At 51.9% G+C, this 12,679-nt stretch overlaps 1 protein-coding gene across 1 annotated transcript in view; it reads right to left on the bottom strand.

The window, feature by feature from the left end:
• TMPRSS13 (transmembrane serine protease 13) overlaps positions 1-6,573 on the bottom strand; it is a 31,943-nt gene extending 25,370 nt beyond the window's left edge. Inside the window, exon 1 of the mRNA XM_079708812.1 lies at positions 6,499-6,573. Within this exon, the coding sequence (XP_079564938.1) occupies positions 6,499-6,519 (21 nt within the window). The 5' untranslated portion in view covers positions 6,520-6,573. The remainder of the gene's footprint in view (positions 1-6,498) is intronic.
• Between the last annotated feature and the right edge of the window lie 6,106 nt (positions 6,574-12,679).

Below are 12,679 nucleotides of genomic sequence, written 5' to 3'. Positions count from 1 at the left end.
GTAACTCATTTCCCTTCCTCAATTCTTGGAGATCAACTGCTGAGATTCCAGCATCCCTCCTGGAGGCCTGACCTCTCCCTCAGAGCAGATGCCTTGAGCAGGTGGGGAACAGGGAGGGGAGGAGAATTCTTGCCCTAGGTCCTGAGACACGAGGGACAGAGCCCGGACCAGAACCGGCCTGACTCCTAGCCCTGGCCACTGAGCAGCAGACCCAGGATTGGGAATCAGATGACCAAGGCCAGACTCTCCACGACCTGCCTGCAGACCAGAGGCTCCTCGGTCTTCAGGGGGACAGGGCAGAGCCGAAGCGTGGGTGACTCTGGCCGTTTCCCTGGCCTAACATTGCCAGTCATTCTCTGCCTCTCTGCCCCCGCCACCCCTGGCGTGGTCTCTGGGGTTACCCCCTGGGCTAATACAGCCATGAACCCTCACCGTGTCATGGACCAGGCCTATACCCCAGGCTGTCACTGAGGCCACCTGCCTGTGTCTCTGCAGCTCCCAGCGGCCCCTACTCAAAACTCATCCAGTCCCCTCAAGACGCTCTGCGGCAGGAGGCAGCGGGCAGGGCAGGGTCCACAGGAAGGCAGCAGCGGATGAGCCAGGGAGAGGCCTGGAAAGAGCAGTCCCTGGCTCTGGGGCTCGTTCCAAGCACTTTCCGGGACAGGAGCTGATAAGGATGATTATTCCCATTTTATAGACAAGGAAGGAGAGGCCCAAAATATTTGTGTGCTTTGCTCAAAGTCGCTCAGGTACGTCTTAGAGCAGAAGAGGGACTAAAACCCGGGACCCATTGCACCCGGTCCACTGCCCTCTATACCACAGTTTCCGGGGTAGATTCCCCAGCCCATGGCACCTGGACCAGTGTCACGGTTTCCTGCGGCAGCTCTGCCCTGGGCCCTTACCTGGTGGGGGATGGGAGTAAGTTAACCAGCCCCCAAGTGGGTCCTACCTCTGGCCTCTCTGGGTCTCCTGCAGGCCCAGCCAGCAGTGCCAGAGAGGAGGGAGCTTCTGCCGTGCTGAGTGATGCCACAGTCTCCTCCTGGATTGCTTCACCTCAGTGGTTATGTGGCCCCCCCACCATGCACTGTGCCTTGGGCTTTCCGTAGAGACTGTTATTTACCCACAGGCGGCAGCCTGATCTCTGGCCCAGATGCACTGTGGGTCACTCAGAGCACCCGGTATTACAGGGAGAAGAACCCTATAATAAAGTCTCACGCTAGGCTTAAGAAAGTCCACCTGCAGTGACTTGAACACGTTTCCATGTCTCTCGGGGCCCCTTCAAGTCCAGCACGAGGTGACTGGGCCTCCCTCCTCAGTTCCGGGCCATGCTCAGGCTGGGCATACCACAGGCTAGAAGCATCTTGAAAACCCTCTAGTCCAACCCATTTCCCTACTGATGAGGCGATTAAGGTGTAGAAAGGCAATGTGATTTGTCTAAGATCACTCAGCCAGCTGGGGGCAGTGCCAGGACCAGAACCCAGATCTTCTGACTGCCGTCCTCAGGCCGCTGCACACCTCCACGCTCTCCCACTGCCTGCCCCTTACCAAGCTCCAACAAGGAAGGACCCCTTGTTAGATTTAGGCCCCTGTGGCAGCGTCTCTCTCCCAGTGACCCTGAGAATCAAGGATGTTCAAAGGGTGGCACCCCAGGCCGGCACCCCCGTATTCCAGGCTACGCAGGATGAGGTGCTCCCCAATCCCCACCGGAAGCACGAGCGGTACCAAGAAAGATCAGGAGCCCCTTTTCACAGAACTTAAAAAGCCTCCTTGGGCTTCCCTGGTGGCGCAGTGGTTGAGAGTCCACCTGCCGATGCAGGGGACACGGGTTCGTGCCCCGGTCCGGGAAGATCCCACATGCCGCGGAGCGGCTGGGCCCGTGAGCCATGGCCGCTGAGCCTGTGCGTCCGGAGCCTGTGCTCCGCAACGGGAGAGGCCACAGCAGTGAGAGGCCCGCGTACCGCCAAAAAAAAAAAAAAAAAAAAAAAGCCTCCTTGCCTGTTGGGAGCCTGGGGAACCCCTGGACCATGGCAGGGGAGCCTGAACCCCCTCCAGTGTGGACTGGACTGGATCGGAGTGGTTCATGCTTCTTTCCAGCCTCACTGCCCAACCCAGGCTTCATTACACCTCCGGGTACACAGGGTTCCGTCCTACTCTCCCCGCTCCCTGGACCCAGAGAAACCGCACAGATACAGGCCCCCTCAGAACCCACAGGCAGATTTCCCAGCACCTCCTGCCACCCAGCCACCAGCACGCCCCACATACATGCAACGTTAACCTCAGGGACCCGGGACCCCAGTCGGCCTGGAATCAAACTGGGCTCCAGACTAAGAAGCCAGAGCCCCGAGGCCCCCTTCACCCCAGGCACAGGAGACTCCAGGGAGCCCTGCTTCTGCTCCTAACCAGCTCATGACCTTAAGGATAGTCACATTCCTTTCTGGGTCCAACCAAGGAAAGGCTGGACAATCAGCTGTTTTCAAACAAGTTTCTACAGAGCATTAGAAGTTCCGTGGAGATGCCTTGGAGGCCAGCTTGTAGGTAAAGAGCTTCGAGTCCTTTACCCCACTTCAAACAGAGCAGGTTAACTTTTCAGTTTTATGCAGTGGGTTCCACGTAAGATTTCATTTGAACAAAAGAGGATGCTACTACAAAGAACTTGAAAATTGCAGGCCTGATTGGGTGCTAAAGTTCCTTCTAGTTTATGATGCCTCTTATACACATGAAAAAACCTTGGGGATCCCTATTAGACTAGAATCAAAATACCTTCCTGCTCATTCATTCATTCTTTCATTCATCAAATAGTTTAAAGAACACTGAGTACCTCCTATTGCCAAACAAATAACATTTGGTTGCCCAGGACCTTGGTGCCTCAGTTTCTCCCCATGCCCCCTCTCTACCAAGGCTGGGGTGGTAACAGGGCTGCTACATAATGGGGGCCCCCTACATAATGACAGTCCTGGGTATCGCGTCCCTATCACAGGAGCCAGATGCCGCCTGGCATCGCCAAGGCCTCCACTTGGCTGACAAAGCCCTGGGTTCCCTGTGTGGCATCCCTCCCTGCCTGGCTGGACACCATCCACCCCCATTGCTGGCATACCAAGAGGAAGCTGTTTTGCCAAAGCAGGACACTTAAGCCAAGTGGCTACTGTTACATCAGTCAGCCTTCCCACCCAGCACCCAGTCTAGAGCCCCGTACACACACTCCCACTCATTTCATGCTTACATTTGCCAGGTCACAGGGACAACACAGGGGGAGGCAGGGTGGGATGGGCCCAGCGTAAGGCTGCTTGGCACCAGTGCCAACATGGAACACAGAGGTTTCAGGTGAGGGTTGCACACCTGCAGGGACAAAGGGCAGGTGCCAGGAGTCCTGGCGGTGTCTGCACTTTGGGGTCTAGGGGGTAGCAGAGCGACCTGAGCCTACTGGTCTACTGTCTTGGGAACCTGCCCAGCCCCCTCTAAAGACGGTGCCTCATCCTAGACCAGCCCTGGGGCCTCCAGCCATTCTCAAGTGCACAGCATCTGTGGTCTTGGGCTGACTGAAAACCTGCTCCACTTTAAGAAGACCCAGGGCTTCCCTGGTGGCGCAGTGGTTGAGAATCCACCTGCCAATGCAGGGAACTCAGGTTTGAGCCCTGGTCCGGGAAGATCCCACATGCCGCAGAGCAGCTAAGCCCGTGTGCCACAACTACTGAGCCCACGTGCCACAACTACTGAAGCCCGCATGCCTAGAGCCCGTGCTCTGCAACAAGAGAACCCACCACAATGAGAAGCCCATGCACCGCAACAAAGAGTAGCCCCGGCTTGATGCAACTAGAGAAAGCCCGTGTGCAGCAATGAAGACCCAAAGCAGCCATAAATTAATGAATTAATTAATTAATTTTAAAAAAAGAAGACCCAGTAGAAGAAAATCCACTCTACAGAGGATTGTTGCTTTATCAGTGGGTCAACTTCAGTCTTTCTTTAATAAACATGGCACTTCTTTAAGCACTGAGCATGTGACGCCTTTTGAAAAACACAAAGTATGCACTATTCTTCAGGAACAAATGTGCATATCCAGTGTGGCACACCTGTAATCCCACTCTACATGATTCCAGAGACTGTCATGGAACCAGAAAGGGGCCTCAGGGGGCAATTTGTCCAACCCTCTCCTTTTGTAGGTGGGGAAACTGAGGCACCAAGAGCAGAAGATATTTGTCCAAATTTAGAGGAGCTAGGACTAGACCCTAGATAATGATGATGATGATGATGATGACAATAAACCTTAACTCTATGAATACATGCCTATCTATCTATCTATCTATCTCTTTATACCAGATGTTCTTATAAAATAGACTTATTATGTGAAAGACACTATTCTAAGACCACTTGAAGTAGATACTATTTTTATTCCATTTCACAGATGAGGAAACTAAGGTGCAGAAAGGTTAAGTGATTGGTCCAAAGTCACTGCTGACCTGGAACTTGGTCAGTGTTCTGTCCACCACGTCCTGCAGCTTCTCTCTTGAACGCAAAGAAGCTGTGAGCCTTCTCCACCTTCTTTCTAAGATCCCCCTGAAGTCCCAACCAGCTCACACAGGAGCTTCATCAGGCTTAAGTCCATTGGCCACCATCTTTCTCACTACTTTATTGAGCTGATAGTCAAAAATCACAATGCATGCTTCTGCAATGAAGTCCTCAGGGAAAAGGGTACAGCCTTAGACGACCAGTTACTCCCAGTCTCCTCTTATTCAATTTAATTAGTGTTAAGAAATCTGTTGCAGATCAGCTTAAGATCTTCAGGAAGCTCTCTCTGTCCCCACCTCCGGCTCACTATCTTGGAGGTTCCACCTTAAATAAGGGGTCAAATCTAAGAACCTTAAATAAGGAAGTCATGGTTCAGTTCTTTCATTCCAAGGTAAGTCTCCCAGAGTGAACGTGGGACCTGCCATACCATGTGACATTTATTCTATCAATAATGAAAAGCCTGTACTCTACCCTGTGCCCCTCCAGTGACCTTCCATGCTGGTCCCTGACTCTGGAGAGATGAGTTTCCTAGCAGGTGCCCCCCCATCACCCTGCCCCAGGGACTGGCCCTACCACCCTTCACATAGCTCAGTGCTTCTCACCCCTTGTGTCTAGGGACCATCAAGTTTAGGCTCCCAGCAAGTTACCAAGGAACATGACCCATGGCTGTGACCATGGGTTCACCTTCCCCATGCCTCAAACGAAACTCCATTCTGCCTTCTGCATCCCCCTTACTGCTCACCAGAGGTTCCAATGAGCCCCAGAGGCCTAGGGTCAAATGACCTTGGTGAGGCAGAGACATGGGCCAAGGAGACCAGATCAGAGGGCAGGAGAAAAAGCCTGGGACAGAAAAATCAAGAAGGGGCTGGAAGAATGGTGGGAGAGATGATGGTAGAGTTTTCAGAAATACATCTGGGGTTCAAAATGGACCATGAGCCAACTATCAGCCAGAACATAGGCTAAGCTGATCCTCAGTTCCAGAGTTGGCCCATCCTTCCCAGAGTCCCAGATTCTACCACATCACTAGAGTACAAAAGGTGGAGGTGAGCAGAAAATAAGACCAAAGGAGAAGTAAGAGCACAGAGGAATGTCCCTCAAGAAAAGAAAGCTGAGGAATAGTTGAACAAAACCTTTGGAGGGCTTCCCTGGTGGCGCAGTGGTTGAGAGTCCGCCTGCTGATGCAGGGGACACGGGTTCGTGCCCCGGTCTGGGAAGATCCCACACACCGCAGAGCGGCCGGGCCTGTAAGCCATGACCGCTGAGCCTGCGCATCCGGAGCCTGCGCTCCGCAACAGGAGAGGCCACAAAAGTGAGAGGCCCATGTACCGCAAAACAAACAAACAAACAAACAAACAAAAAACCTTTGGAAACCTTCACATGTAAATGACTGGCTTTTCCACAGAGGACACTTAGCTGCTCTCTACCAAAAAACAGAAGAGGAAAGTAATCTTAGTTGTAGCACAAGGAATCATGGTTAGACATAAGGAAGCACTTTCCAAGCATGAAGACTATTAAGCCTGAAAATAACGACCAAGAGAAGTTTAAAATCCCCTTGAAGATCTTCAATGCCACCTTTTCCAAGATGGTTTATGAGTCTAGTGAGAGGGTTACCCAAAGATAACCTTGAAGCCCAGTTAGAATGCTAAGCTTCCATGATTCTCAAACCAGCAAAGTTGTCCCAACAGCACATACGTCCTGGCTGGGGTACTCAGGGGCCACAGAGCGGGAGCCCAGGATTCAGCCACACAGCCCTGGGGGTGCTTCCTGACCAGACCCCAAATCCCATCAGCTTCTCCTCCCATGGGGCCCCTTTTAGGAACCATGATAAAAGGAGGCTGCGTGATCTTGATCCCCAGCAGCTTCAAACTAGAAAAGGCACATTCAGTTTCCCCTGAAACCGAGGCACACTGCCGCTGCCCCACCTGGCTTCCAGCCCCATCCCTGTTTCCTCAGTGCCAGGAGGTTCTGGCCCAAGCTCTGCAGATGCACTCTCACCAGGTGGCTGTCTCTTTCCATGGTCTCCGGAGGGGTGAAGCCTCCAGGCTCAGCTGATGTTGACGGGAAGATCCATGTTTGGCTTCCCAGGCAGGTAAGGAAAAGGAGGCTGGAGGGCTGAGGGTCAGCCCTCACCAGATGGGCGGGGAAGCCAGTTGGGACATGTGAGGTAATCCTGTGTATGAACAACAGGGCAGAACTAGCCAGACCTGTCCCTCGCCCCTCCTCCAAGGCCATCCCAGTTACTCAGCAAATACCAAATACTGGGAAGATAAAGCTACCTTTATTCCCAAAGCTGTCCCCACAGAGTCAGCTGTGGGGAAACCCGAGGTTCCAGACCACCTTTTTCAGAGGGGGATTCTGGGGAGAAATGGCCCGGGCCTTGGGAGGACAATCTTAGCCATGCCAACCTGGGCCCCTAAAACAGGTGCTTCTGAGCTCTCTGAGGTATGACCCTGTCCCCATAAGGATCATCCAAGATCAGGGACCAGCGCCTACCCAGGGCAGGAGAGAGTGAAACTTCGTCTCCAAGGACCACATGCCCAAATCCCAAGTCAGGGCACGTGGTCTGGCAAAAAGAATTTTTTTCCTGAACTTTGCTTATTTCCACAACAACTCTCAACAAGGAAATTAAAATCAAATGGCTTCTAATTATGCACATAATGAATTGCCTCTATTGAAAATAATAAAATGTTATGAAACAACACATCAAAACCATGAAAATAAAACATACATATATTGGAACGGAAACCATTCCAAGAAATACTGTGCTGACTCATGATCGCCTACCTCTGCCCCAGCCTGTCGAATGAAATAGTCTAAAGAAACAGAGGAAGCGCTGCTGTGAAGGGAGAGTTAGCACCTCCACGCCCAGCAGAACTGCTGAGAACAGCAGAATGTAAGCTTTGGGAAGAACCTTCCAGCCTCTGAGTATTTGGGGGCACAGAGATCATAGAACTGCAGACCCTTAGAGATGGAAAGAAGCTCAGAGTTCATCTAGTGATTCAATCTCTTCATTTTACAGATGGAGAAACAGAGAGCCAAGTAGCTGAGGAAACTTCACAAGTCACATCTAACAAACAGCAGCAGCAGCAATAATAATAAGGTGCTGGGTGTCCTATGAAATGCTTTACATACAGCAATGCATTTAATTCCTACAACAATCCTATGCATCCATCCTTCACTCATCCATTCAACCAGTATTTACTGAGTGCTTCTTATGTTCCTGGCACTGTTCTAAGTACTAGGGACACAGTGAACAAACTCAGCAGAGACCCCGGCCCTATGGCACTAGCATTCGGGTGGGTAGGGGCAAACAAAATGAATTTTAAAAACAGATAGACAACAACGGTGATGATAGATGGATGATACAGTGTAGCAGAAAGTGGCAAGTGCCACAGAGCAAAACAAAGCAGGGAAGGGGATCAAGAGGGCTGGGCTGGCAGAGTTACAACTTGAAACAGGAAGGTCAGGGAGGGGATCACTGACGTGAGATTTAAGCAGACACAAGGGAAGTGACTACTATTCTCTCCATTTACATACAAGAAAACAGGAATTTCTAGCTCAGAGTGGAAACTGTCGGCTCCAAAGGTGTCTTGAAGGAAATCGAATCCAGAGGCAGAAGGGTGGTGGGCCCAGGCAGAGACCCTAGGGTTCTCCAGTCTTGGGTTATTTGGGGTGTCACTGCCCTGGCTCTCCAAGAGAACTCAGCTTCAGGCCCCATACCCTCCCTCCTCCCTCCACCAGCCTTCCAGGGCAGAGCGACCCCTCCCACGTGGTCATCCAGCCCCGAGGAGACGCCGACTTGTGTCCTCAGCACCTCCTCTCCCCTCTTTCCTAGGGAGGCACCCACCCCCGCTCAGGCCACCGGGGACTCTGAGGCTGGAGCCTGGCATTGGGCCTTTCCTTCCATAGACCAGACCTGAGGAACACTACTCTGTCTCCCAGGCAGACCACTGGCCTCCCAGGGTCACCCTTAGCTTCATTCCCTGAAGGTACCCCCGTCCTCTGGTAAGAGCTCAGGATTGGGGTTCTGGGCCCATGGCGGGGGGTGGGGTGGGTGGAAACCCCACCTCGGAGGTAAACGCCAGCGATGTGAACTTGGAGGTCTTTAGATTCACCCTCTGGAAGACTGTGATGACACAGCCACCCAGAGAATGCGTCCGGCACTGGGGAGGCTCTAAAGAGACGTGGGTTGTATTTCTTGCTCTGTTCCTTGGGTCCATCAGAGACACAAGTCATCCCAGGGTCCTTGCTGACCAAACCAGCTGACCCACGTGGAAATGCCCATAAGCCGTCCGTTCAGTTCAATCAACATTGACAGCTCAGCACCAGGCCCCGCTGTAGCCGTTGGATGTGAAGGTGGCAAAGAACAGAAGGGTGGGGACCCTGCCCCGGGGGGTGGGGGGAACATGCAATATCCCGCACTGGGGCTCGGAGGCAGGGCCAGGGGACACTGAGGCATGAAATTCTTTGCTGGTAGTTTTCCTGTTTCCAGAGGGGAAGGTCCTGGGTTGGCACAAGGCCTGGACTCTTCCCCCAACAGAGCTGGCCTTAGTAACCACCTACCCCGGCTTCTGCACCCAGCTCCAGCCTTGCTCTGCCTCTTCCTGTCTCCTTGGAAGGAAGGAGACCCCGTCCGTGCCACCCCTGCATCCCTCTGACTACCCCTGTTCCTTTGCCTCCCCGCCCTCCTCCCTCCAGAGACCTGATCACGACGACTTTCCACCCAGAGGGGAGCAGTGCACTGGGCCCGGGTGTTCACCTGCTCTGCCTTTTACCTCCCCTTCAGTGGGGACTCCAGGCTTTTAGTAGCCTGGTCCTTCCCCGCCTCTGGATCATTTCCATTTAGGGTGGAGGGAGTTTTACAGAAAATATTTCATCCATGCAAACAAGTACATGCCTCAAGGCAGCCCCAAGAGAGTGAGGAGTGACAGAAATCTCACTACTATTTTGAGACTAAACTCCTAGCGCTCTGCTTTCATGGCCGCTCCAGCTGCCACTACCCAGCACCTTGCAAGCTCCTCCCTGGGGCTACAGACCAGGAAACAGGGCTCTTGGCCATTCTAGTCCCACCTGGTTGTCAACAGTCCTGGTTCGTGAGTCCTGCTTCATCAGCCCTACTTGTGAATTTCCTCCCATTTCCTCCGTGAAAGCTCTGAGTACCATCCCTCCTGTGTAGCCCACTTCTGAGCTTCTCCATCACTCAGAGCTCAACAGAGGACTTCCCTCCAGGTCTAAGGGAAGCTGGGACACACAGACCACAAGGCAGAGAGGAGACAACAAGCCCACCCTCAAGGGAATAAGTCACCAGGAGAGACCCCCTGGGCCAGGACACCTGCCCCACCCCAGAGCCTGGACTCTTCCCCCAGCCCCTGCTCTCCCCACCCCAGCACTCCTCCCTGAGCCCAGACCAGCAAGGCTACTGGCCGGGACCCACACCACGTGCTTGGTTAAGGGTGCTCCCGGATATTATAAGGGGAGGCTGTATAGGGTGGCAGTATTTTTTTTTTTCAAGCCCAGAGGAAACAGCTCATGAGCCTAAACAGAGCCCCTCAGCCAGCCTAAGGAAGGTTGGCAGGGGACTCTGCTGGTGGGGCAACTCTGAGGCTCCCCACATCCAGCAGATATGGGGCCTCTTGGCTGAGTAATAGGGACAGGGTAGGGAGGAAGGCCAGCCACACCCAGAAAAGAAAGGTGGGCAGAAAGCCTGAGCTTGGCCAAAGGACCACCTGATGACCCCCCCAGCAGGTCAGGGCCTCAGAGCGTCTAGAACCCTCAACCCAGGAGTCAGCGTTCCCCTTAATCATGGAATTTGCTGCCCCGTTTGTCTTGTTCAGGACCAACAGGAGGCAGAGAGGGACCAAGCCCTGTTCTTCTCCTCGTAACCGCCATAGTTCTGGTTGCATCACCCTAAATCCGTGATTAGATGGGATAAACTACGTAGAAAGCCTCTGGCAGAACCCCAGACTCCCTCTGGCACACTCTGGCCCCCAGCCCCTTAAACAGTGGGCCATGGGCCGTGAGGAGGGCTGGCCCCGCCCTCCAGGGTGTCCCGGGCCAGGGCAGCCGAGTCCTCTCGGGTGGACCATCTGTGACCCTTCTACCTGGAAGTCATCCAGCTGTGCCCAGATTGGAGTGGAAAATACCACCATCTGGAGACAGTTCTGACTGTTTCCAAAGAAGCATTTGATGCAGCTGCTCTTCCTCGTGATTCGCCCACACCCGTTTTTCTGTATTCCCAGTTCCCCTCCCTGCAGAAGTCAAACCCCACTTCAGCATGACAGCCCCTCTCACACTTGAGGGAACAGTTTGGTGACTCTCTGAGTTGGCACTCTGCCCACCTGAACACACCCAGTTCCTTCACTTGCTCCTGGTGTGAGGTGATGTCAAGTCCTCTTCCCTCCATGGATTTCTCCAAAAGCAGGCCCACGGGCACTATGGCCCTGCTGAAGTGTGGTCCCAGAGCCCCTGTCCCCACAGCAATATTTATAGGCTCCTCCTTGAGATAAAACCAACCAGTGGTTCACCAGAACCACCAACTGGGCTGCTGCTAATTTTTCCACAGGACTGAAGCAGCTGCCCACAGACCAGTGGTGCTGAAAGGCAGGTGGGGATTAAGCCCTGCAGAGGCAAACATGGGTCACCTGCACACAGCCACATTCAAATACTCACAGAGTGAGGACAAATGAGACACTGCTGTGACCACGAGACTCCCACATTCAGACAGGAGCATCTCTACTCCCCTCTGATCCATCTGAGAAGACTGTCTGGAGGAGGAGGTGGGATTCCAGAAGGTGTGAGAGACAGGCAGTAAGACAGCCTGGCACCCTGGGGCTGCCAAGGAGAGTGTGAGAGTCCTCAAAGGAACGTTCAGAGCAGGAAGTGTTGAATGGTTTGTACAACAGACTTTGAGATCTGTCATGGAATCAGAGCTCTTCAGATACTACCTCTGTGTCCTTGGGCAAGTTACTCCCCATATCAGCATCTCAGTTTCCTTAAATGGGAATAATGGTTCCTCTCAAATAGAGTATTTATGTCCATTCACTGAAATCATTTGTATAAAACATTTGGCACAAGGTCTGATACATAGTACCCACCAATACGTAGTAGCCATTGTGATATGATATAATTTCAAAATTTCATTGAACATCAGGTAGTGCTTTGAGCAGGTATGGAGAGGGCTAAGACGTATGCTTTGAATTCAAAGCCCAGAGAAAATGGTCCTTTGCTGGCAGTTTGGTGGAGAAAGCCCTGGGCTAAGACTCGAGACTGGGCTTTTATTGCTTCTCTGTTATTGCTGAGCAACTTCTCAGGGGCACCAGGGCTCAGCTTCCTCATCTCTAAAAAGTGAGGTCCCTTTCAGCTCTGGAGAACCTAATCTCTAAGTAGAGAGACTGGGCACAAGAGAAGAGAGTCAATGAAGGTGACCAGGCAGTCTGGAGATCCTTGCACAAGAGCTGAGGAACAGAGAATCTGACAGAAAGAAATAGAATTACAGTTTGAGAAAGAAGAAAATGCTGCCAAAGGTTGCCCAGGAAGACAGAACAGAAGAGTGGTCACAACTCAGAGAAAAAGCAGAAACAGGTGCAATGTGCAGTAAATAAGAATTATGAGGAGAAACTATATATTTTTTCATGGTTAAATATAAAAAGAACGCCAGGAAATAACTCACATTTGCAAAGCACTTGCATGAATATTATTTCGCTTTGTCCTCAGAACACAATTGCATTTTGCAACAGGGAGCAAAGAGTCAAATAAATACACTTTCCCCTGTCAACAGCTTATGAAGGATGGAGCTAATGCTCAAATCCACATTCTCTGCTTCCACGTGGATCTATGTTCTTACTATGACAGTGTCTGTTGTAATAGACGGGTATAATGGATCATCATATTTTTAAATTTTCCAAACTATCAATATACTGTTTTGATAATAAACACTATAGAATGTTAAATATGTACATTATTGTTAGAACCTTCATCTATATTCCTTACAGTTCAGAGTATTTTAAAAGGAACACTTCCTTTGGATGTAATTCTTTCCCTAGCTTCATTTTTTCAGCTGCTGCAGATGTGTTTTTATCAGAGCAGATGATAAGTGTGAAGTCACTGAAGGTGAACCCCTGCAGGTCCCCAGATTAATCATTCTGTGTTTTGCCAACTGTCACCAAAAGATAGACAT

Source organism: Hyperoodon ampullatus (genome assembly GCF_949752795.1).
Source record: "Hyperoodon ampullatus genome assembly, chromosome: 7".
NCBI classification, from domain to species: Eukaryota; Metazoa; Chordata; class Mammalia; order Artiodactyla; family Ziphiidae; genus Hyperoodon; species Hyperoodon ampullatus.
Note: the sequence above shows the minus strand (reverse complement) of the source record. Positions and strands in the feature narration are given on the sequence as shown.